The sequence below is a fragment of the Vanellus vanellus genome, assembly GCF_965231255.1.
Source record: "Vanellus vanellus genome assembly, chromosome: 3".
Lineage (NCBI taxonomy): Eukaryota > Metazoa > Chordata > Aves > Charadriiformes > Charadriidae > Vanellus > Vanellus vanellus.
In genome coordinates, this window is record NC_138907.1 from 106,267,726 (window position 1) to 106,293,016 (window position 25,291).

Consider the following 25,291-nt stretch of genomic DNA (forward strand, 5'->3'; position numbering starts at 1 on the left):
GTCTTAAATTAAAGAAACAAGCTCAGGAGAGAAAAAAAAGAGACTGACGATGAAGTCAGATAAGAAGAGATGAAACACATTGCACAGATCAGAAAAATGTTAGAGACAAATACCAGAGAAAAAAAGCTATGAGTTATATTCTTATATGAAGTAACAGGACAGAGCATGAATCTAAATGAAATATGGGTTAGATCATGCAAAGAAACAAACGTTTCATATTATTCAGCTATGAATGGTGATTGGAAAGGGAGCATGAAAAATATTCTCGAACTTGAAGCCTGTAAATGTGATATATCATCCTCATTTTTTTTCTAAGACCTAGCATGTATGAGACTGAAGTTGGAGGAACGTTTTTTGAGATTCTAGGAGACCTAAAAGGTATTTAGAGGTAGTAATAGTTGTAATAGCCAGACTCCTAAAATATACAAAATAAATATATTTTCTTAAGCTTTTTTTTTTTTTCTCTGCAGCTGGAAATAGTATTAACTGTAAAAATCTGAATTAGAGAACGTTATTAAGAAAAAATAATTGATATCATACAGACATACTCTCACTTTTAAATTTTCTTTATTACTTGTATGTCAGCATAGTTAAAAACAAAATCCAAATGCTGAAAAGGCATATATTGGCATCTACATGGGCTCATTGCAACCTCTACTGTTCAATTTTCTGTACTAAAGCTGAATTATGTTCAGTCTTAATATTCTTTTTTCAAAAAACTCATAACCTTTTCATAGAATAATTATTTTGGCTTGAAATGTCTTTCCTTCATTTTAGCTTGAAGATAATTAAATAGAAAGTTTAAAAAGACATTGATCAATAACCTTTTCTTACTCAAATGCAAAAAATTATTAGTTGCTCAACTTTCTTTTGTCTGAAATTCTGTGTTCAAATAACTAGATAAGGACTGGACTTAAATGAGTAAACACAAGCTTATTTTTTGATTGAAGTTGAAATCTTACTTTAAAAGATAGGAATGACTGATTTTTTACATTAAAGTTTCTAGAAAATTTTCTTCACCGTGATAAGGAGCTTATGAGGACAAATCTTACAACTACGTGTCTTACTATTTTTGTTGATTACATTAATTTCGCTTTCTGAATTCATAAGTTAAATGAATTCACGTAAAAGCTATAAAATGAAGAAGCCCCGTTCCATTTGTGCTTGTGATGTACTCAAGGTACGCACAAATGCATCAAAAATCCCTTTCTAATCACAGTAACTTGTGATTATCACAGAAGCATTTATGATTGAAAAAAACATTATTCACAATTAAAATATGCGTATTTTTTTACCCTTGAGCCATTCAAAGGAGCAGAATACAATGAACACGGGGAAAATGCTTCTGGAGCCTGGCAAGCAAGTTTGACAATGTGTTCTCTCAGAGCCCAGGAAAACAGCTGGAGTCCTTTTGCTGTCTTCAAAGGCAATAAAAGGGCTCTTGATACTGTTTTTCCTCGTGGACTGAGAATAGAAGCAAAATTTGAGTCCTGGTTTGGCCTCGTTCATCATTTACTTTAGCTGATAGGTTAAATACTTGAAAAAATCTTTCCAAACCCAGGCCATCTCAGACCCCAACATAGCTTTAAAGAAAAGCAGAAGTATTATGCTAGTGCAGGAAAGATTTTTATTTTGAAATATTAACAAAAATATTTAACAGCATGTGTAAGGGTCATTAAATGTATATTTTCCAAAACATGAAAGGGCTTTGCAGCTTGCAGAAATTCTTTCTTACAATAGTTACCAGCCCCTGAAATTCCCATCTGCAGGGCTTGCAGCTGCTAATTGGGAATAATTACCCTAATTATCTACTTGCATATAGTGATGAGTGCTGATATTTATAATGCCTAAAAAGGCCTTCCTCCTGTTCTAGATGTTAACATGAGTCTTTGTATATGCAGTTTCTATCCACAGAGGAGTTAGACTGCATATTACCATATGAATTTCCTTTTGTAAGAACAACGAGCTGACAAGGTCTGGATCTTTTCATTTAATTTTGTCACTGGCTGTGGATTTGGTTATAGCTATTACGGAAAACGATGAGTCTCTTTCATAAATTTCATGCACTGTTGCTGTGAGGAGCACAACCAGATTCAGATAATTTGGTATCTTTTAATTGTTCTGCTACTGATTCAGTGTGATATCTTACCTTAGTCACCTAGGGCCAATTTTATTGAAGCACCTGGTACCTAAAACTTCTTATGGAGCTGATCCTCAGAGTGAACTCCAGAACCTTAGGTAGGACCTTAAATTCCCCCAAAAAAGGCATTTAGGAGAGTTAGCTCCTTCAAAGTAGTATTCAAAAGGACCCAAAATGTTCCTTTAGTTAGCAACCAAAATTCAAAGCATGAAGAAAAATCTCAAATGCTTCTCCTTCCTTGGGTTTATTGTATCTGATTACAGGCAGCAGAAAGACCCTTCTGGCATTTTCCATTCACAGCATAAAGCCATCTTCTGCAGAACAAATTCAAATGTTTTTTTCAAAGAACTGAGCAGCCTTATTCTTCCCTTCCATGATGCAATGGCTGTGGAAGTGGGAGACATTAGTGCTCGCATTCCAATCAATAACAGTTGGAGTGCTTTGGAAGGGGAAGACTTAGTACTGATAAATAAACCGGCATGCTCTCCTCCTCTTTTTGTAACTCATGGCCTTTTCATGGAACACTCCAGATTGCCTGGGGGAAGCTGGTTAGAAGAGAAGCACTTCATGTACAAGAAAGGGTGTGTTGCAGTCTTGTGATCCGGGCACTTACACGGAACGCGGGAGCTTAGTTATAGTCCCTGGGCCAAACACTCACATGGATTTTATGTGTTTGGATAAAACTTGTGGGCCATCTTAGCAAAGAAAGAAGTGCCTTTGCTCCAAACTGCCTTACAGCCTGCTGCTCAGAACGCAATTTGGGGAATTGAGAAGGTGAGGGGTTGACTTTGTACAGGCTAAGGAAAAAACTGAACTCGGAGTGGGTATTCTAGAAACTTTGTTATTATGAAAACCAATTTCCTTGTTTTAGAAGAAAAGTCACCATCTTTGTGTTTTGTTAGAAGTCCTTCCTGTTGGGTGTCTTGGTTGTGCTCAGATTAGACCTGTCAGAAGAAAAGGATTTTGGGCCCGTCTGGACTTTGGCAGTAAGTCTGTCCTGTGATTCTCAGATTGCACAGATTCTGCATTTAAGCAACAGCATGTTGTCACAGAAAACAGGTGAATTCACCAAACCTCCAGAACAAACTAGGAATCACAGAATTGCGGAGGTTGGAAGGAGCTCTGGAGGTCTCTAGTCCAGCCTCCTGCTCAAACCATGGTCAGGTATAACGGGTTGCCCAGGACTGTCCACAGCGGGGTTTTGAATGTCTCCAAAGATAGAGACCCCACAACTTCTCTAGGCAACCTGTTCCAACGATCGACCACACTCAGAGGGAAAAACTTTTACCCTATATCTAATCTGAGATAAGTAATCTAGGCTCCCATTCAGGAACTAGTGCTAGCAGTGAGAATACCCAACCTTTTATCTAAAAAATACTGATGTCAAACTAGAAGAACCAATGAAATATTAATTCTTCTGGACTTTGACCACTATTACTTCAAGGGTTTTTTTATTTCAGTTTAGGATTTAGCTAAAGAAGTCAAACAGGCAACAGCCACTGGCATTTCAAACCAGATCTGCTCTTGTTCCACCCACTTCTACGGCATTTACTCCCAGCTCCTAGAATTTTAAAGGTGTTCCACCACTAAACTGCTGATCTGCTTAAAATCTGGCATATCACTTTATCTAAAATGAAACACTTCTAAATATATGGCTTCAGCTGAGAGAGCTGACTGTCACTTCTTCGTATTTCTCATTCTCAAAGGTTAAAATGAGGATTACCTACCTCATAGGAGTCCTGTGGAATTTAATTAGCATGCAGATGTAAAATGCACTGAAATAGTCATTATGACCTAAATCTTATTTCAGTAATATAAATTTCACGTTTTACTAGAAGAAGAAGCTGTCTGTGCATGAAATTAGACTATAGATGATATGAAGAAGGATAAGATATGAAACACTATGTAGCAGATATGTAATTTTTGTAATTTTATGCTTTCTCAGCCTGGTCAAGAAGATGATCCCCCCTTCTCAAAAAAAAAGGACACAATCTGAAATGTAGGTAAGAGATTTCCTCTTAAATCACGCCTTCTTCAAAGAGCCCCAGGAAAACAGCTTCCGTGCATAGCTGCAAGTAGATGAAAGTAGATGATAATCTTGCAATGCAGGCAGAAATGATTTTTAGCATTGTAGAAAGTTTCCTTGATACTGTAGTGGGAGGTTGGAGCTGGACTTCCTGTGTTTCCAAAAATTTTGTTGAAGAAGGAACATTGACCAATTACTAGAATTTTCTTCTGAAGTTCATGAAACTAATGACATTCTCCTATCTACTGGTTGCGGGATCTAGACCCTGTTGGTGTAGCTTTTTGACAGAGAGAAGAGTGCAGTGTCTGAAAATAAAACTTTATTTCCTCAGTAGCTAACCTTGTGTCTACACCCCAACACCATTGTCAGTACACATTTTTAACTATTTTTTTCTGTGGTTTTTTTTTTTTTTTTTTAATGTGCTGATTCATTGTTCAAAGAATATGAATTATGCAATGAAACCATTCAAAAATCTCTACAAAATATGCCAGGGACTCCTCCTCCCCACTAACAGTGCCAATCCTTGTAATTAGCTTTAATTTTCACATGCCACCCCCTACTCCCTGAACTCCTTGACAGCTCAGAAGCACAGAGAGTTCTTGCAGCATTTCCTGGAAGTCCACTGATGCTGTATCAAGTATCCTGGTTTGAGCTCAAGGCAGGATCTAATCTGAGAAAGGAAGAGGCATCTTTATCTTGCCAGCCATTGTCTCCAGGCTTTGCTATGAACAGCCATAGTATCACAGGAAGAGGAAGAAAATCACATAGATTCCGAACAATATATGCTTTACACTGGGTTGAAAACAACTTGCATTCAGGAATTTGGGAGTTGGGAGCGGACTGGACAGCCGTGCAGATCGCAGAACACAAACATAATATTCCAGCTGAGAGATGTTCAAATAGGCAAACCAGTACCAGCATTATTTACCGCCTGATTTGATATTTTCATATATAGTTCCAAGCAAAGCTGCACGAACTGATCCTTGATGGAAAGAAGACTTCCATCTGGTGTACTCAGGATTGCTTAGTCACCACTTCTGTATTTTCTACAGAACAGCGTTCTTTTCATCTAAACAATACTTTATAACTCTTATCTCAACAGTGAAGAACTAAAAAAAAAAACCAAACAAACCAGAACCAGCACTGTGTTTCCTAACTGGTTCTCCGGCAACAAAGTGAATTGTAATCTGAGGATGGCTAAATACTTTAAGTAGTGTTGTGAGGAGTCCATGACTTGGTTTATACTGTTTGGATGAATGTGGGCCAAACGCCCACCTCAGACCTGCTGTGCTCATACTGCTGGCGAAGACCCTTGCAGTTCAGCCACCTGCAAATCCTCTGCTACGTTGCTGGGCCCCTCTGGACTCTGTGCCGTTGTGACATGGTGGAGCGGGGTGCAGTCAGATGGCAGTGGTGGGATTGTCCACGCTATAACTGATTTTTGCTCGCTAATCCTGGAGCTCACTGAGATCTTGGGCCAGAACTTTGGTTGGAAATTATGAGCTTGGATGGGAGGGAGGGCTTGGCCTGTACTTAAACGAGAACAAAGATAGACAAAGCCTGTCAATCTAAGACACAAAACCTGTGGGGATTCAACCAAGAACCCCGGGGTTCAGCTGGCTGCATACTCCCTTTGGTAAGTGACCCAAGGTGCTGCTTTGTGGTCAGCTTAAGCGGCTTTAAAATTATACTACCATCAACTTCAGTGGGGCAGGTTTTCCTTCAGCACTACTCAGCTTTTCAAGAAATGCTAGTAATGGTAAAGTGACTTAGAGTGCAGCCTGGAAAACTGCCCTAACAACAATAATAAAGATAAGTAAAGATAAGTTTTCAGCTGAACTGGTGAGTACTCGAGCTCGCCACGCTGCTGCGCAGCCATCAGTGCTAGCGAGAGAGAAGGATGAAAATGGCGTGGGGATTACCTTAGGGCTATGCATACATTAGTAAACGAAGACCCGCTGTCTAACCTGGAGGTCAGCTGGCCTGCAGCACTCCACACCCATGCTGTTGAGCAATTTTTGCCTCCAAACCAGCGTGACTACCAAGAACGGTCCCTGGCCTGTGCTAAGAGCTGAACTGTACCCAGGATCTGTTCAGGGCAATGCTGGCTGGCTTGGATGAAAACAATGCCCAAGACGGGCTGAGCCACGTAACGATACAGAGGATGAGGATGCAGCACCAAGGAACCTTTCCTGACATTACGCAGTTTCGTAGCAGAGATGTAGCATAAGGTAGCGATTATTTAAATAATGGAGGTCCACAGAAGCATCAAAGAGCATAACTTGAAACTTCTTGGGCTTGCCACAAAATGCAGCATTTCTGCCAATTAATTTGCCATAGTCATGCACCCAGAGCTTGTTTTTCTGTCTCTTTGCCTTTTTGGGCCAGCTCATAGCTGTGTTTTCCTTTACATCTTTCTCTATAAATAGAATTAATTTAATTACAATGCAAATTTTGCTAAAACCAAACATCAAAAGGCTAAAGACCTAAACTGGATTGCAGTGTGTCACTCACTACAGGTGAAGGAGAGCCAGGAATATCCCTGCCAGCTGGGCTGCCTGACTGACAGGGCAGCAGACGAGGCCCAGGGGACCACAATATCAGCAACTTGAAGCTAACTACAAGTTTTCCTGGCAGATATTTTTGGGAGAGGTAGACTGAATTTCCTGAACCACATTTGCAGGGTGGATGGAGCCCAGCTATCTGCACAGAACAGTGAAGAAAAACAGCCTGTTTTTTTGACTGATGAAGTTGTGGGAGACCGGACTCCCTGAGCGCGAGGCATGTGCTCCTGCTCATGGGGGTCACCTGCATCCCCATGGTCTCGCTGCTCATGTCCAATGCTCCCACAGGCAGCTGGGGCCCCGTGGCGCACAGCGCAGGCGTTGCAGTGACCCACAATTCTGCCCTTTTTAGCCACTTTCAGGAATCAGAAAATTAAGTATCATCATCCCCTTCAGCCCAGACTATCAACATCGTGTGACCTATCAGCCAAAATCACCTGTAGGTCCCTCTGGAAATATCTTTGCTTTACCACTGCAGACACTAAGGGAAAGTCAGAGTTGTCACCTTGTCATTACCTGTGTGAGTGGGGCAAGACCTCACAGTCCATTCGTGGTCACAGATGTATGGAGTAAGAGATAAAAATGCCCTAAAAGGAAGAAAAGGAGAGGTGTTCCCAACATACCTACAATGGCCAGCACCTCCAAAACCAGAGACTGCAGATTTAGCAAGGACTCCAGTGCTGCAGAGCTGTTACAAGGCTAGAGAGGGAAGAAGAACCTAAAAGGCAGCATACCCTGAGCTGATCGAAAAGAAGTCCAGTGTCTTATTTAATCTAAGCAGGAAATTGTATCTCTTTTTTTTTTTTTTTTTTTTCTATTTGTTATAGGGCTCCTACTAAAAAAAACCAAAAGAGTGCATGGTTTTAAAACATAAATAATTTTAAAGGCTATATAAAATAGATATATTTGCTGCTCATCCATTTTTCTCATTTCAACTAATGATTGACGCTTTTTGAACAGCTAACTTCAGATGACTCCAATTATTTAGCTTACAGAGTGAAATGAATAGTTTTTTCCTGTCAAGCTACTAGGTAACGCTTAACTATCTGCACACTTTTGGAAAGATCAGTTCCCCCACCAGAAGGACCAGGGACCTTATCCATATAGACGTTCAACCATTTAAACACATGTGCAATTCTGCTTTAAAAAAACAAGCTTTCAGCACAGCACCGTAAGATGGTCAAACCCAGTTGGGGAAAAAAAAAAAAAAAATCAAAGCAACATTTATGAATGCTTCACCGTTTTTAAAAATCAAAGCAACATTTATGAATGCTTCACCATTTTTTACAGTCATCTCCTAGCAGGAATAATGGTATAGAGTGCCACGTCCGCCCTTGGCAGCAGAGGAGGGCGTGCAGTCATTACAGCCCCAAGTGTGCGTTCCTGGTGGTCTCTTTTGACAGATGCAACTGGCCTGAGTGTATAAAATAATAAGTTACTCCTTGCTGAAAACTTCTTCAGACCCAGTGACACTTTTGGGTAAGTACTGCAAAGGTCAGCCTTCAGATTTGGTGAGGTGAAGGTTGAAAAACAATTTGGCAACACACTGTACTGATGTTATAAAGGAGGACAATTCCCCCTGATTAAAGGGCAGCGGGATCACGGCCTCTCTTTTCTACTCCCAGCTTTGACATTTCTGCAGTAATAGGGACTTGTTTTGGCAGCTTTAAGAAAATACTAACTCTGAAATCTTTCCACTCTTGTTTGGAAAAAAGCTTCAGCAATTCATGTCAGCCAATATGAGCGTCCTAGCACATGGGCAGGGAAGCAGTGTGCTGTTGTATCGTCAATGAACATAACAATCCAATACACCAGTCATCTGAGACAACAGTTTGGTCAGAGCTTTGTACCATCATTGATTGAATGTATTTATTTTCTCTTTGCTCCACCCCCCCTGCCCCGAAGGGATATTTAAGAAGTATTCTGGTTTTTGTGACATGCGAAACCATCGGCATTCTGTAAATACTGGGAAGTGTCAGCTTTATCAAATCCTGTTTACTTAATGTTCTTAAAATTGTAAGTGCAATACTTCAGAGAGATGATGGGTAGCGAGAACATTATAAGGAACAAGCATGAGTGGTTGAGCTTGCTGCTCTGTAAGGGACCACAGCCTTGCTGACCTGGGCAATAACTCCACAGAGTGGCCCCAGGTGCTGCACCAGGTGCTGCAGGCTGACATTAACACTGCAAACAGCCTGTGGGGCTTTAACTGTCCCATCTGTAATGGTCCTTACTGTCTGGGCATTACAGGTCTCTCTTGCGCATCTCCACTCCTGACTGGGAGGGCACGGGGCTAGCTGAGACATCCTTGTGGGACTGTAATGGGCTGTAGAAATCAAAATGGTACAGCACGTGTCCATGCTGATACCCTATAGCTACACAAGCTTTTCCTGCTGTGGAAATAACCCAGTTAATTCTGGACTAGTGGCTGGTCATAAATCATTGTGAAGGCAGCGTGGGTGACAGGGATTTGGACACTAGGATCAAAACTCCACTAGCTCTGGCTAACTCCACCATATGCATCAGTTGGTATAGTATTGGATGTAGTTTCTTTCGTTCATATATGTATTTATGTCAAGCAAATAGACACAATCTAGTTTCACAAAGATGAAGTGCTGGGAAAGGTGCCTTGAGTTCATATCCATCCTTGCAAACCAGAGGGAGAGAGCAAAGCAGCAGCATGCCTCTCGAGGGTAACGGTCTCGTTTGTGGGAATACGTCCTGTCCCCAGAAGAGTTCCTGGAAAAATGTAACTGAGGGCTTAATGCCTATTTATCCATTTGCTTGTCCTCAAAGCTCTTCTCCATGTAGGCATAACTTAAACCAGCAAAGAGCCTTGTTGAAACTGCTGCTTTTTTCCTTTTCTTTTTGTAAGACACCAGCTCTTGTGCTTTTCTTTCGTTCTGTAGAGAACACAGCTGACATTATTACCCCCGTGCTTAGCAATGCCAGTGCTGTAACGCATGACGCTAGCAATTAAATGCGCTAGGAAGACGGGAGTGGGCTGAAGCCATTTTTAGAACAACATGCTATTTTCTCTTTTAGTGCTGACTCATTCACTGTACCTTGTGGTATGTTTACCTTGATTGCTTGCTGCTTCGCGGGCTGGTGAATGGCTGAGGGAGGAATATTAATCAGTGACACGTAGCACTGTGCTCCAGAACTTCAGTGACGGTGAACGTTATGCTCTTGCCTGTCTTTTGGCTTTATTGTAGGAATTGCTTTTCTTTAAATAGCATTCACAGGTATTTCAGTCTCAGAATCTGTAAGCGACACTTTTGTATCCATCATTTTAGCACAGCTATCTAGTTTATATCCTTTTTTTTCTGTTGAAAATCTTTGCTCCTCACTAGTACTTATATCAGAGTAAAATTAATCAAAGTCATTGCACTGTATATGCGTTGAGCCTAATTAGCCAAAACAGCCGATGAGGACAGAAGAGATGTCACAACTCATTTATCTTTTTCTTAACATATTTTGTATTAAAATTAAAATGACATGGAGAGCAGTAGCAGCCGCTAGAGCCAAACCTATAAAAAAGTGCGCTTTACTGCATGTGTGATCTGCTTGGGCTTTTCTGCCTGCAGAGTGAGATGACAGAAGTCTTTTGTGCTCAGAAATGCATTTGTAGCTCGATGTGCCTTCATTCAAAACAGAAATTAAAGGCCCATAGTAAAACCTGTTGCTAATCATTCACAAGAATCTGACAAACGCTGTTAGTGTACAGTTACAAACGGCTGCTCTTTGCTCCTGTGGTGCTAGTTGACCACCGGGTTCACGTTACCACTAAGCTGATTTAACAACAAACTGGAGCCCAAAGGGGCTTCCCACTCTCCCCCTCTCCCTTCTCTCTGTGTGTTCCCACCACGTCCACTACAGCAGGAGTGATGTAAATCTGATCCGAGCTTCAGATGAGAAAAATAATGACTGTTTTATACAGCTTTATTTCTACTAATTTAGTTCTCTGAAGTTGTCCGCTTTAGGACTAGATGACCACCCATGCTGGAACAAGGCACGTTGACCGAATCACCTTTAGCTCACAACATGCAAGGAGATCCCCAGCTGTAAGGACTGTCTATAGAGGAGCAGGGAATGTGAAACACTAAGAAGGGAGCCAAAGTCTAAGCTTGGAGATTTACCAGGTTAAAGAAATACCTGCTTTCAACCCTAGGACGTGACTTAAGCACATAATGTGCAGATGCCTTCAAAACCTCTTTTCTCATTTCCTGTTTTCAGCCACCTTTGAATTTGATAGAGACTCACTTCTTAGAAAGAAATTTCCTTTGTTCACTCTTCAGAGTTTCAGTCTTAAGGAGAAAGCAGCTCAGTAATTACTGTGGAAGACAAAATGGAAGCCCAGAAACACAACACAGAAAACATGGTCTCAAGCACAGGCCTAAGACACTGCCATGGTTTTCTCTTTTGGGACGCTGTATATCAAAACTCTTCAGTGGAAAACAGAAGTAACAATATTTATATGAGTGTTGAAAGAAAAAATAACACGAAGGAGACTAGTAGATAGAAGAGTGACAGGTACAGTGAATCCTCACATAAGTAGGTAGCAGAGTAAAAGCCATATATATATATAAAAATTATAATATTAAAATATAAACATAGACTTTTTTTATTATTCTGGGGTATGTTTATGTATTCATACAGAAGACTGCTGAAGGAATATAATTTCACAGCTTTGCTTTAAAAAGAACTTAAAAATATATAGCTGACATCACTCAGGAGAAATGTCTTTTAATCTTATGTGCTATAATACTATAAACACAGAGATCCTGTGAAGGGCCTGGGGTTTTTCGCTAATCTGTTCACTTGTGCGCCACAGGGAAATCTGCTGCTGCATAATCAGCTTCATAATCCCTTGAATTCTCATTTCCAGATATTCTGGAGCAAGGCAGCAAACTCTCCTGGCTAGGCATCCTGACACGTTTCTCTACCTTTCTCCGTTTCTGAACCTAATGATTATTTTTATCCAAGCATTATTTAGTGATGCTTCTTACACTGCCGTAAGAAAAGTTAAATATCCTTCCTCAGTTTTGCAGACAGAGTAATTGAAGTGTGCAGTAATTTAACAAATTACACTTCCTGGGTCAGACAGAAAGGTCATGGCAGATCTAATAATGGGACTTAAATCTCTGCTCTTAATGATTACAGTGATGGCGCAGCATCCCTCAAAGCAGAAGTTTCAAAACTAAGCATTTAGTTACGACATTGACAGAATGGGGTCCCTTCAACTTGTTTGCTGACCTTGGGCTAGTGAACACACCAGCCACTCCACCTGAAGGATATCTATGCTCTGAATGGCATATTCCGATTCTACAGAACATATATTTTATTTTAATATTTCGTAATGAGAATATTCCTGTTGTAGAGTTCCTGGTATTATTGCTTTGGACACAACTATAGATTCTTTATTGTAGCAACCGACACTCAAGTCTTAACAAATTTCCATTATTTCCAAATTTCCATCTCGGTGAATAGGGAATGGCTCCTATCCCATCTTTAAATGGGCTTAAAAACAAGGATCGCAGAGAAAGTCTCTCGTACAGCAGAAATTCAAATTCACATCTCTTTAAGCTGGATGAACCTACCAGTGAGTGGACCTTCCTAATTACTGGATGAAAATTCCTTTCTGTAGTCACCCCGAATTCACAAAAAGCATAAAACAACGACTCTGCAAAAACTGTTCTTTGCTGCTCCCTAGGCTTGCCGCTGGGCTTGATCTAAAGCTTAGCGAGTAAGTTTGTGAACTCAGTGTTTCACGTTCGCTTGAGGATGCTGATATAAGTTGGGAGTAAGGAGAAGGCTTCTGCAAAGAAAAATGAGATGTAAAGAGGCCGGGAGAAGAAACTATGAAACACGATGAGAAGGAAAGCAGGGATGCAGAGACGTAGAAGAAACATAGTTGCCCGTGTAGAATTAGGAGTATGTCACGGTAAGGAAAAAGCTAGGCATACCTAAACTTCCCTGTAATGTCGGAGCTGCACACGTGGTTTTATAACACAGAAACAAATGGAAGTCTCTGCACAGGACACGCTTCCAGTTCTGGCTCGTTGAGTTAGATTAAAAACTTCCAGGGAAGTGCAGACTGTTTTACATACATGAGAACTGTACTTGGATATGATGAAATACCACAGCTGTCAGTCTAAATTGGAATCAATTTGCATGGTAATGCTATGAGGGTTGCAATTTTGTTATTTTCCTTTCTCTGCAACGAGGAACTTTCCCTGTTTCGGTAGGGAAGATTGATCCTGGATGTCTGCATCTGCACTTGAAAAAGTCTGGCTCTTCAAGTGTGTCATTACTATTGGTCCCTTATTGCTTAGAGGGGAGAGCGCTCTGCACAGAAGTACAACGCTTGCTAGTCCGTGTTTGTTGGCTTCTGCAGAGTCCACAGGAACTGAAAATCTCTAAATGCATATATATGGAGTGGAGATTTGCCCATATTAATATGAGAATCAGTTAAGTTCTGGAGAAAGAGAAGTTCCTTAAAAAGAAATAAAAGAGAAGGTTGCTCAGAACAATGTGGGCTTCGCAGGCTCTACTTGGTAAAAGTACCTCAGGGAATATTTGCATACTACGTTTTTTTCCAGTGACAAAGCTAGCTGAAGAAGTTATCCTCCCAACCACTCCTTCCTTTCTGCTGTACTCCCACTGCAATTCTCTGTACACCCTGATGTGCTAATGACACTTCTCATGGGCCTGTGCTGGACCAAGGCCATGTAAATGATGTCAGTGTCTAAAACAGTATTTCGGAAGCTAATTTTCAAACCCATCTCACTTTAACATCCAGATCATCATGCAGCATCATAAATGGCTACACGAGCTTGACTTTGGGGTGGCAAATGGCAGCAAGCAGCAGTATAAAAGTTTAAATGTAGGAGAAGGTGGAAACTTCTTGGTTCCTGCTAAAGAAAATGAGTATGCAGACCACCACCATGAACAGTCTGAGTACCAGATCTGAAATAGTTCTCTCCCTGAGGTATCCATATAACTTTTAACAAGGACAGCTTATAGTATGGTCTCAGGAGGTTCAGTTCATTACGATTTTGGTTGACCCAGTCACAAAAAGGAAGTGTGTGAGTAACCATCATTATGACAAAGCAATTGAGTACACCAGTAAATCTATTTTCCTGTTACTCAGAACAACCTGGAGAAAAAGAATAAAATAACACAACAATAGAAATTTACACAGCCTGTTTTTAAAATTACCCATTTACAGATGTATTTGACACACCACTTCTAGCCCCTAGACTTCTGGAAGAAGAGCCCCTTTTTTAGTCTGATGTATGGATTTTATTGAGGTGTTCAGTGTGAACTCCAAAGATGAAAACACATCCATTGACCTTAAACTAATTTATATCACAGCAGTTTTATTTAATTTTTAATCTATGCTCTATAAACCAAGACAAAAGCTAGAGTTGTCTCACTTTCGTGGAATATCTGCCTTCGGTGAGCTGTACAGATATTCTTTAAGAGAGATACACAGATTAGCCTTGTATTTTTACGATGACTTCATGGCATAAACTGTGATGCTTTTTTCATTACAAGTATTAAGAAAATCTTCCTCTTACCTGAAGGTAATGGCACGGCCTCAAGGAAGGTTTGATTTCCTGATGAACCAGAGGCTTATCTAAGTTCAATGATGATTTGCGATAAGCTTCTTTAGCCTGACTTACTGTAAGCGTGGACCAAGAACTCCTTTTCATATATTTACCATCCGGGGTCATTGCTAGCCCTTCACAAGCCGAACATTTCACGTCATTGTTACTTTTGGAAGTCTTCAATGAGAGATCCCCAAAATGCCCCTGGAGCGCCTCAGGGTAGCAGTGGGATATATGATCTGTATGGTGCCTATTTACCACACTAGGGGTTCGGTAAGTGCTATCACTGTCCAAATTATCATCAGAGCTCCACCAGCTGCTCATTCCAGATTTATGCTTGCTTTCTGGTTTTCGCTCCTTACTTTTACTCCTTTTGCTGTGCTTGGAATGGTGCCCGTGATGATGGTCGTCCCCTCGACTGTCTCCCTTTGTTCCGTTAACGTTGCCCTTGGATGATCCTTCCAGAGAATGAGATTTAGTAAAAAGTTTCTGGACTGAATGAACGAGATGGCGTATTCTTCCTGGGCTCTCACTGCGTTGTTCCGCAGCTGTTGAGGTCCTCTGGTACTGTAAAGTGTGAAACCCATCCCGGTGAAGAGGAAGTTGTTTCTCAAATTGGTCCAAAAGATTTGCAGGAATACGGTTAATCTTAGGGTTACCGTGAGACATGGTGCAGTCGTCTCTTGAGTCGTAATGTGAGCTGTAGTGCATTCTGGGGAAAGTGCTACTTGACATGTGATCGCCCATTACCATGGGCATCATCATGCATTCAGAATGAATGGAGCTGCGTGGCGAGCAACGATGGTGGTCCATCGGGCAACTCTCCGTGGGGCTGAGAAGATACGATTGCCTTGGCTCCTGCCCATGGTGGATATGGTCGTGGGTGTGTTCACAATCTTCAGGGGATGCTAAGCCACAAGTATGAGCTGAACATAACTGTGGTTGGTTGCGACTACCAGATAATCCTTTCATATTCCTCGGAGCAGGAGAGTATCTTTCTTCATTGAAGTGCTGAGAAGGCGACCATGAGTACTGCTGGTCTGTCAGGAGAACACAGAAAACCTATGTTATGTGTCCGATTAAAAGATTAACTTGCAAAATCCAAGTATATAGCAAAGCTGAAAGTTTTTTCTCTATGGACTTGATGGAAAGTCTCACCACTCATGGAATTTCATTCACCATTTTAAAACTGGTAAAAATTGCTCACTGCCAGCAATTTATGGGGTGAATGCAGCCTCCTTCCTGTTTGCAAAGTTGTCTGCTAGCAGTTCTAAACTTTATGAAGCTATTTGTTATGCAAATTCACTTGAATAGATTTAATGGATACATCCAAGTATTCAGTTTATTATTTGATATTTGGAATTCACACGTCAATCTTTGTCATTTAAGTCATTTAAGTTACACGGGTTTCCTGTCTATTTCTGAGGTTTCCCAGTTGGATATCTTGCCTTAAATGTAGTCTTTCTCCATGGAGCCACTTTTGTATCACAAATTAAACTTCATTTTCTTAAATAAATCGCAGCTTCAGGATACCAAGTTTACGGTTCATAAACATAAATAATATGCAGCAAAGAGAAAAAGAATATAAACATACTGAAATTAAGCTTAATTTTTATATCACTAAACAGTTCATGAATAAGCATTTCATACTATTCAAACATCTGTTATGTTTAGTCCAGAAGCATCATCTCTATTCCCATATATGTACAGTCTTCTCTAATAGGTACGTTTTTTTCCCTTTTTATGTCCAAATTACAAAATATTTATTTACTGACTCTCTGTTATTCCTGATAAAGCAAATATCTTTAGGTTCAAGCTACAGGTTTTTATATACTCAATTATTTGTTCCTATGGATCATTTGCTCCAAGTTGCGGTTATTAAACAAGCATGATTACTAAATAAGAGTAACTTGTAAGTAAAGATTTTGATACTCAAGCCTTTGGGTTTTTTTCTCTCATGCAATTTTTTGCAGCTGTCAAATGCTCCAAACAGAAGATTAAAAAAAAAACAAACCAGAAATGCTTCAATTTGATTTTTGCATTCACTTTCCCTCTTCAATTTCAGCTTATTTAAGCAACATTTCAAAAGCGGACAAAGATAGAGGGTGTGAGACAATCGTTCAGAGGCTCAGACAGATGCGTAAGTGTTTATACAGCGCACTTAGCACAGTCTTTCTGCAAATTGGCTCTAAAGGGTCTAAATAATCTTGCACAGGTGCCCGAGACAAGGAAGTTGAAGGCCTCCAGCAGAATGGAAGCCAGAGAATAGGACTCATTACATACAACAGCATAACCGGACACTGGTGACCAGCCCCTAGAGATAACACAGCAGCCACCTTTGAGGGGTTTCTAAACATATGTCAAAACTCTCCTAAATCATATTCCCACTGCTGCTGAAAGCTCAATGCCTGCATATGTTCATGGAACAAATCAATACCCATATCGCTTTAATTTCATTCAATTAACAAGTGTTATGTTGTGATACCTTCAGTTCAGAATGCAATTTGTCTGTAGCATCAGCAATCTCACAACCTAAATGCTCTAAATTTCCTATAGTGGAAGATGTTTACATAATTTTATTCGATCCTAATTTCAACAGAGCTCCACATAATGTTTTAAAACGAATGTAGCATTAAACTAATAAAAAATAAATTATTCTTCATCTTAGGTGCAATCCTACCACGCTAAAGTCAAAGATGGATTCAAGGGTCCAAATTTCACCTCCAGACTTTATCATGGTGTGAAACGGGGGTGTGTGTGACTATATCCTTTTCTGATTCTATTTTGTTTTTATACTAGTTTGTTCGACTTAATCCTTGGCTAGTTTCAGATTAAAGTAAAAACTTATTACTGTTCATTACTCAGTCTGTTGTACTATTTAGGTTATAATAACCTGCATAAATGTAGTTACAAAAAGGAAATAGAACTGTTTCTCTGAAATAACATAATTTTGATTATCCAATTAAAAGTAGAGCTATATATAGACAAAGTAGTAAATTATAACAGTGCATTGGGATTCAGCCACATAAGTAGCACTGTAATTAATGGTACTTAACCCAGTATATTACCAAACATTATCAGGGGAATAATAATGGTCCATGTGTTGAATTTAGACTGCGCTTCCCATAAAGGTTTCCCAAAGCACCTGACAGAGATTACTGCGTTAGTTCCTACAATCCCATGAGATGTGGAAGGCACCGTTCTCCTTTTACAGAAAAGGAAACTGGAATACAGGCAACATTTTCCAAAGTGCTTGTGGATTTGCTGATTTTCGTTTTCACAGTGGTGTGTGCCAGAGAGAGGTGGAAAGAGGCTCTTCAGTCAAACTGACAGCACGATGAGAGTCAACCCCGAGCCTTTTCGTCACAATCTTGCACATCTATGAATGAAGGCAACTCTTGCACTACGTTACTGAATCACTGATGCATTTCAAAAAAAAACCCCGCCAACAGAAAGGCACGGCAGAGATCCAGAAGGAAAGAAAGAGTTAACCAGGAATAAGATGTCCATTTAAACAAGTTCCCTAGCACAGAATTGCTAATCCCTGGTGATTTCTTTAGGCCTCATGCAGCATCAAACATAGCCCAGAAGGCTTCAAACATGTTTATCCCGTTGCATCCCTAGGTATATGAGACAGCATGATATGATTGCACAGCAATGGATATTCTAACAACAGCTTTTCCATCCCTCATGACTCCCTATGATCCTAGCTCAGTGCAACTGTAGAAAAATGCAATTTTCCATACGTTGCTTTCACAGTCTTATAGCATTTTATGTGCCTCATGGAATTTCTGATTTTTTTTTCTTTGTTTGAAACACAGTGGTTACAAACTACCATAGGCATTTAATAAGCATAATCAAAATAATTAAAAACTGAATTAAGAAGGCGGCATTTTCCAAAAGTAATTTTCCCCTTTTAAATCTGCCATAGAGAGTAACTGATAGTAGATATAGTCCCAAATTACTTACATGCGCATAATCTAAATTTATCACTCCAATTGGGTTTGGGCTTTGCTTGGGACATCAAACCTGTTCTGTGTCCTAGGCTCCATTACTTCTTCTTACAAATCATCTGAAAATCTTCAAGATTTTGCTTTATAATATATAAATGTATCGAGTCATCTGTGCTTTGTAGTATTCAGTCAACTTTGCTCAGGAGGCCTGTTTCAGGGCTTGAAGAAACAGTCGAGCTTTGGCTGAATGGATTACCCTATGATACCAGACCAGCGTAATTGCCCATGTGCTAGCTCTTAGCCTGCCAGAAACCCAAAGAAAAATGTGCTAGCTTAAAATTCAATTAAGCTAACATGCTTTTCTAGCATTTGCAAGGGGCTAGAAGTGTGTCTGTGGTCAATGTCCACAGCTCAGCTGATTCATAAAAATTTGTAAAGTTACAGTATGAATGTGTTTTTCTCAGTCCTTGAAAAAGAAGTTTAAGATTTTGGCATAACAAATTAATGCCAGATTTATGCAATAATGACAGATTGGACTGTAATTTTAGTCTATTTCTTGAAGATAATGGTATCTAGAATAAAACATAAGCTTTTACTTTTAGTTTGTCTTAGGGTAATCACTCTAAAAATATAAAAGTAATTGAGGATACTAATGTCTAGTCCCTTAAAGAAAGTGACACCATCAGAAGCAAGGAACTGAAGGGAAACAGGAAAACAAATAAATGGAACCCAAAGCAGATAGAGGAATAGGAACAGAGAAAAAGTATATTATATGTGAGCACAGGAATGGCTTGTTTTTTAGGTTTCATCAGAGCAAAATGGAATCTTTCCATTGACTTCAATGGATAGTCAGATAATACATAAAGACTGTGGGGGGCACCTACACCAAGACACAGGCTGTTATTTCAGAAAGAATCCAGTAATTCCAGAATCCCCCAAACCCCTTGACGGTCTTCTTTTAAGAGACTACTGTACAGATATAAGTCAACCTTTAACCTTGACAGATGGAAGGATTTCTGCATCCCCTCCTATCCATTTCAACTCTTCCCCTGTTATGCCATGTCCCTTTCTGCTTTTTTCCTCGGTTTTTCTTCTGGACTTTCTGATGCTAAAAGAGTTGCTCTTATTCCAAGCACATGTTAGTCTGCCTGTCTTCAGGGACTGGTCACAATTTTTAGAGCACTCAAGCTTCTTCCTTGTGCCAGTCAGTATAAAGGGAAGAAAGAGAGGTTCAAGAACCAAGAATATTTTTTTAAAAATAATTAATTAGAATGAATATTAATGTTCTTGGGCAAAAGACTCTAAGCAATGAAAAATAAGGGCTGTGCATCTCTAGAGTTCCTGGAACACTGCTCTTTGCTAAAGAGAATCAATGTAAAAACACTGGAAACCTCTCTGACATTCAAAAGAAGTGCAGTTCTCCACAAATCTTTTTGTGTGTTATATATTGAATGGAAGCTTTTGGAGCATAATAATAATTCCTGGAACTACTGAAGGGTGCCCGATTTTTGCTTTAATTTATTTATTTATTTATTTATTGCAAAGTACTTCTTTTTCTATTGAGAAATTAATTTAAATTGCTTTAACCTTATAAGCCCCTTGGTAAACTGCCTACCCATCTGAAACACTTGCGCTCTTTTCATTGGAGAAGAAACAGCTCTTTTGCATAGTGTAAGCAGTAAAATGCATCGCTGAAAACAGATACCTGATCCCGCTGTCAAAAAGATGTGGTATAGAAAACCAGACTGATACATTGTGCTGTTTCACTCTGTTCAATTAGTGCTGCAATGTATTATGAACAAAATATACTCATATCCTAACCTATAACTAATACCAATATTACATAGTGTAAAAACAAGTATATTAATCAAATAAGTACCTATTAAACATTAAAATGCATAAATAAAATGCTTTAGCCGGAGATTTGTCTGCCCAAGGACTGCAGTAAGTAGCATTAGATGCATGCTCTTTCCTCATTAACCTGTTACAGTATTTTTCTCTGTTTTATTCTAGCCTTGAAAATTAGTATTTCCAGGGATTGAGAAGAGGGAATAACCTGCCGAGTGCAAGGAAGAAATTCTGGAAATGCCTTAAGCTGCTGTTCCGGTCTCATGAGATTTCCAACCTATTTATGTAGCACACCGCCTTGTATAAAATTTACATAAAACTGCAAAGATTGGGTGACAACCTGACTTCAACCTCCCGCTTTGGAAGATGACTTGTATTTTCCGTTACACTGACTTGCATTTGCACTGCCTACAGCGCATCCGCCTATCTGTGAATTCCTATCCAACAGCTCAGGCTGCTTACTTGAAATACTGAACTTTGAGTGGTAGCATCCCCTCAAAAACAAGTAATATCGGCTCTCTCAGGACTATTGCAACAAGGTACTTTATGCACCCAGTCCCCCTGCACAGTCAAAGGAGAGAAGTAGGCAGTTCTGAGGACCGAAGACCAAACACAAAAATGCCCGGGGCTGTCAAGCGAACACTAGCCATTGGCTGCCTGTGGATCCCCCTCTTGTTCTGACAAGCCTGAAAATGAAATATCTCTCTATTCAGGATCCTGAGTGGTCCCTGTGGTGGGCACACAGGGCTGTGTTTATGCTAATAGACTAAACAGAGCCGGAGGACGTGATCAGTCCATGCAGTCAAACTGTTGCTGTCATAGTTTCATACTATGTAAACAGGACTCTTCCAACCAATATATAGATATGATTTCAAGAGTAACATGGGCCAAAGATTGTTACAAATGTGCCATCTGGATGTGTTTTTATTTTGAAATATGAGAAACTGGCATGATTCACCTCAGCCTGAAGTACATATCTAAAATATGTCAGATGAATACCACCCTTCGTCTACTTATTTATCTCTGCTGACTACAGTGAAAACTGCAGATGACAAGTTCCGATGCAGAAAACTACATCATAAGTATATAAATTTAGGTGATCTGAGGCACACATCTAATGCTAAAACATGGGAAATGATTTGACAGCCCAAGCTAATTCAGTTGAACCACATGACGAATAATGACCAAGGGCAAGATGGTTTTTATAACTCCCGTGTTAGATAAAAATGGACATGCAAATTCTATTCCTAAAACAGCATCAGTGACCAGAACATATCAATTTGGAGTCAAGTCAGAAAACCCAAAGGGAGAAGTAAGGAGCACTTGGAGTGCTGCCACTGATTCAGTACAGTCACGGTTTCGAGCACTGACGCAGATGTCTGCAGGTGGAACAAATATTTGATGGCACCCAATCATACTGTTCAGCACAACAATTCTCCATCCATCTTTCAAACAGAGATTAGTAGATTGGCAATCCAACATCCCAAGGGGTTTATGGCTGAGATAAATAAGTGTGACCCGAGAAAAGGGCATGTATTAAAAGCAGTGGAGAATAATTGTTGATGAGCGAGAATGGGATCTTTGAGGTGGCAGGGTGGAGGTGGAGGTGGAGGTACTGAATTTCAGGGGACACAGTACAATATACTGGGAGGAAGAAAAGCACAGAGAACTGTGATCACTGGGGAAAGCTGTGACAGGGGACATGTTAAAGCAGAGTCACAACACTGGCTCCTGTGAAAAAGGAGAAATGTAGAAACGGTATTTGTGGAATGATGACATCCCACATCTTATGGTTGGAAGAATGGGCACTTGGACTGTGTGGGGAGGATGAGAGGCACAATATTGTACCCATGCCATCACAAAGGACAAGACAGATATCCATGAGAGGCAATATGGGATTTGCGAGAAGCTCCAGGGTTTGGAGCGGAGGGATGCAGGGAGTCCTCAGGATGGTGCAAAATTAATTTCCATTGGCTTGAAGTGTATGATGTCCTAGTACTGACTGGTATGTAGCACACAGACCTTCACAGTGCTTATCAAGTTTGAAGTACATTGCTACTATTCACCTTTTCAACAGTGCTGTGACAGAGGTAAGTCCACAAAATGATTTATGGCTAACATTTTTTCACAGAATCTGTATGATCAGTGAAGCCTTTGAAAAAAAATTTAAAGTATCAGGATTAGATTGACCTAAACTAACTAACATGTAAGCTTCTTCTGGGGAAATACAGCTGTATGGAGTTAACGAGGGCTTCATTATGTGAATATCATTGAACCATTAGTTATAAGAAAATTGGTTATAATGCTTCCAAATATAGACCAGAAAAGCTAGCCCAGCTTCTTTTGTACCTTGTTGCGCCTGGCTTTATAGACTTTTTTTCCTAAAGGAGAAAATTTTGCTCATAGCAGTTACTAGTCAAATACAGGAGACGGTTTCCCTTGGTGTCATTAAAACTGCAACCGTTTCCTCAGCAATTAAAAAAAGGCAAAGGAATTGGGTAGTACAGCTCAAAGATATACACAGAAATCTATACACGACTCCAGAAGTAAATGGGAAATCCTTGTCACAAAGATGGCAATGATAAATCTCCCATTAACTGCACTGGGGTCGGGGTTAGTTCTAAACATTTGCTGAGAAAAGTTCTTGGTCAGTTTACCTATGAATCGTGGCGTCACTTCAGGAGGATCGCCTCCAATAATCAGGGCTGTATTTTACAGAAAGCACAATTCATGGTGGACTGGAATAAATGTCTCAGAAGCCTTGGAAGCATCCCCTGTCAGGAAGACGGTGACATGAAAGGGTGAAACTGGTTCTGCTGAAATACTACCATTGATAGCGTGGGGGCCAAGATTTAATCCCCAGGATCCAAACCACTGGGACCAACTATTCAGCTGAATGGAACTACCAAATCTTCAAGATTTCTTTCCTAATAAGAAATACTTATAGTGGATTCTTGAATGAAAATCAAACAAAAGAAATAATGCTGATATTTATGAACTTCTTCCTTGAACTAATTTTTTTTTTGCTTAGCGTTTCTGGAACTCTTCCGAATTCGTCCTTTGTTTATGATATATCACGGAGGAAGTTTACCATTCTCCGTAATACTGAGGGGACACAAGAACTAATGTTTCTATATCCAAGCAAAAATATTTATCATACATTCCTTCTAAATTGCCTTTTATGATTATTTCAAAAGATTTAAAGATTTTGCTTATTTTATAGAGTGCTCTTCTGCGAAAGAAATATTCCAAGCATTAATTCTCAAAAGTATTGATTATTGCCACAGAACATATGACTGTTTAATTTAAAATACCTTTCTATTTCAAAATCCCCTTTACTTTTTTAATAAACGTGCAATACAGCTTTTAAATTGTCAGAACTGAAGAAAATGATTTTCTGTTTGCTTCAGCACCAGTTCTTTGCAGCCTTTTGATTCACCAAAAATTTCAGAGTTTCAGCCTTGGTCTGACCCAAAACAATTATTTCTTTTACTTTTTGGAGTTCATCATTATCTGCTCAGCTGTACACCCTCGGCACTGCCTCTTGCTGCTTTGTCATTGTATTGTGAACTTTTCTACTCAGCTCAACCCACTGAGATGGAGGAGGTCTCATCCTGATTTTCCTATGGGGTGCAGGAAGAAACAGCAGCCCCGTGACAAGTTCCCTTTTAAACCTGTTGCCATAGTAACAGGCAGAAAACTCTTTCCGTAACCTTCAGACTGGGAATTTTTCAAATCAGGGTGCTGTCTCTTTTCTGCCTGGCTGAGCTCTGGTTTGGGTCTGTGAGAAACATTGCAAATATTAACTGCTTTTTACCACAACCATTAGCACCCAGATTTTCCATGTGGCAGTGAAGGGTCAAACTGTCAACCGTGCTCCTGGGACGAGGCGGTGGTGTAAGCACCCAAACCCTTGGCAAGTTTGAGACCCGGCATCTTAATATGCTGCTGTCCGATTACTTATGAAGAGAAATGACTTTGTAAAAAGATGGAAAAAAACCAAACGGAGTTGCACAAGAAATTTGCAATGAAAGGCGACAGCTGAACTCACCAGTGAAAGCCTGGGCTGTAGGAGCACTATTTGCTGGTCTTTATCCTGCTGCACTAGTTACACTACTGCAAATCCCCTTAGCAAGACAGACTGAATTAGGGACCTATGTCAGAGACAGCCGTGTGGTCAGGTAGCTCCGTGCTAGAAGTACCCCCCATCACCCTGGTTGTGCCAATACAAACCGTCCCACCCTTGACAGAGCCTATAACGAACATGGAGGTAGAGCATGGTAACTTTTTTCTGGGCAAATGGAGCATCATTTAACCTGCCCGTCATGGAAATACATTTACAAGGCTGCACATTTTATCCTTTTGAAAGGAGAGAATACAGTGAAGGCACTCAGTGAAGAAGGCAGGCACGGCGAAGCAGCCAGATGAGTCAGTCTCTCATCTCCGTTGCAGCCGTTGCACGCTCTATGGGAAAGGAAATGTTTCGGATCCACCGTGCACCCAGGTGTTACGGAGGCCAGCGAGGCATGAGGGAGAGAAAAACGTCCCTCCTTTGCTAACATCCCACATCCCAAGTGTGAAACTCAAGCTGTTTCACCGTCTCCCCACTTCTTCTCTCTTTTCCCTGGAAAGGCCTTTCGTTCTTTCCTGTGCAGACACTGGAATTAGTAGTCTGGATGTGGTCTAACAATGGGATACAGCTTCCCAATATGGAAAAAAAACATTTCCTCTACAACTGAACTCAGGAGCCTCCTCAGCTGGACCGCCCTGTCAGAATGCGCAAATCATTTAGAACAAAAAAAAATATTTGCTTCTTGGCAAAGTAACGAATGTGTAAACCCTTTTGCATTCCGTAGTAGAAATGGATGAATAATTCATAACAAATAACCTATTTGATTAATCTTACATCCTTACAAATATCTTCTCTTGTTTGTGAATTGACCTTGGGCCTAATGGGATTTTTGCAGAGTTATCTGACATTATGAGGTGTTTAATTTTTACAAATAGCTTCTGGTCTGCAGATTGTTAGTAAGCATTTGTTGCCAACAGCCTATAAATAACATGCAGGGTAGCTAGCATGTTTTTATATGATCCTCAGGCCATATGATATGATTTTGTTCTGTGACTGAAAGTAATTCACAGAATAA

At 40.1% G+C, this 25,291-nt stretch overlaps 1 protein-coding gene across 1 annotated transcript in view; it reads right to left on the reverse strand.

Annotated features, from left to right (window-relative positions):
- DLGAP2 (DLG associated protein 2) overlaps positions 1-25,291 on the reverse strand; it is a gene marked incomplete at its 3' end in the record, with an annotated part of 389,377 nt that overhangs the window by 73,215 nt on the left and 290,871 nt on the right. The window contains exon 4 of the mRNA XM_082481806.1: positions 14,314-15,383. Within this exon, the coding sequence (XP_082337932.1) occupies positions 14,314-15,315 (1,002 nt within the window). The 5' untranslated portion in view covers positions 15,316-15,383. The remainder of the gene's footprint in view (positions 1-14,313; positions 15,384-25,291) is intronic.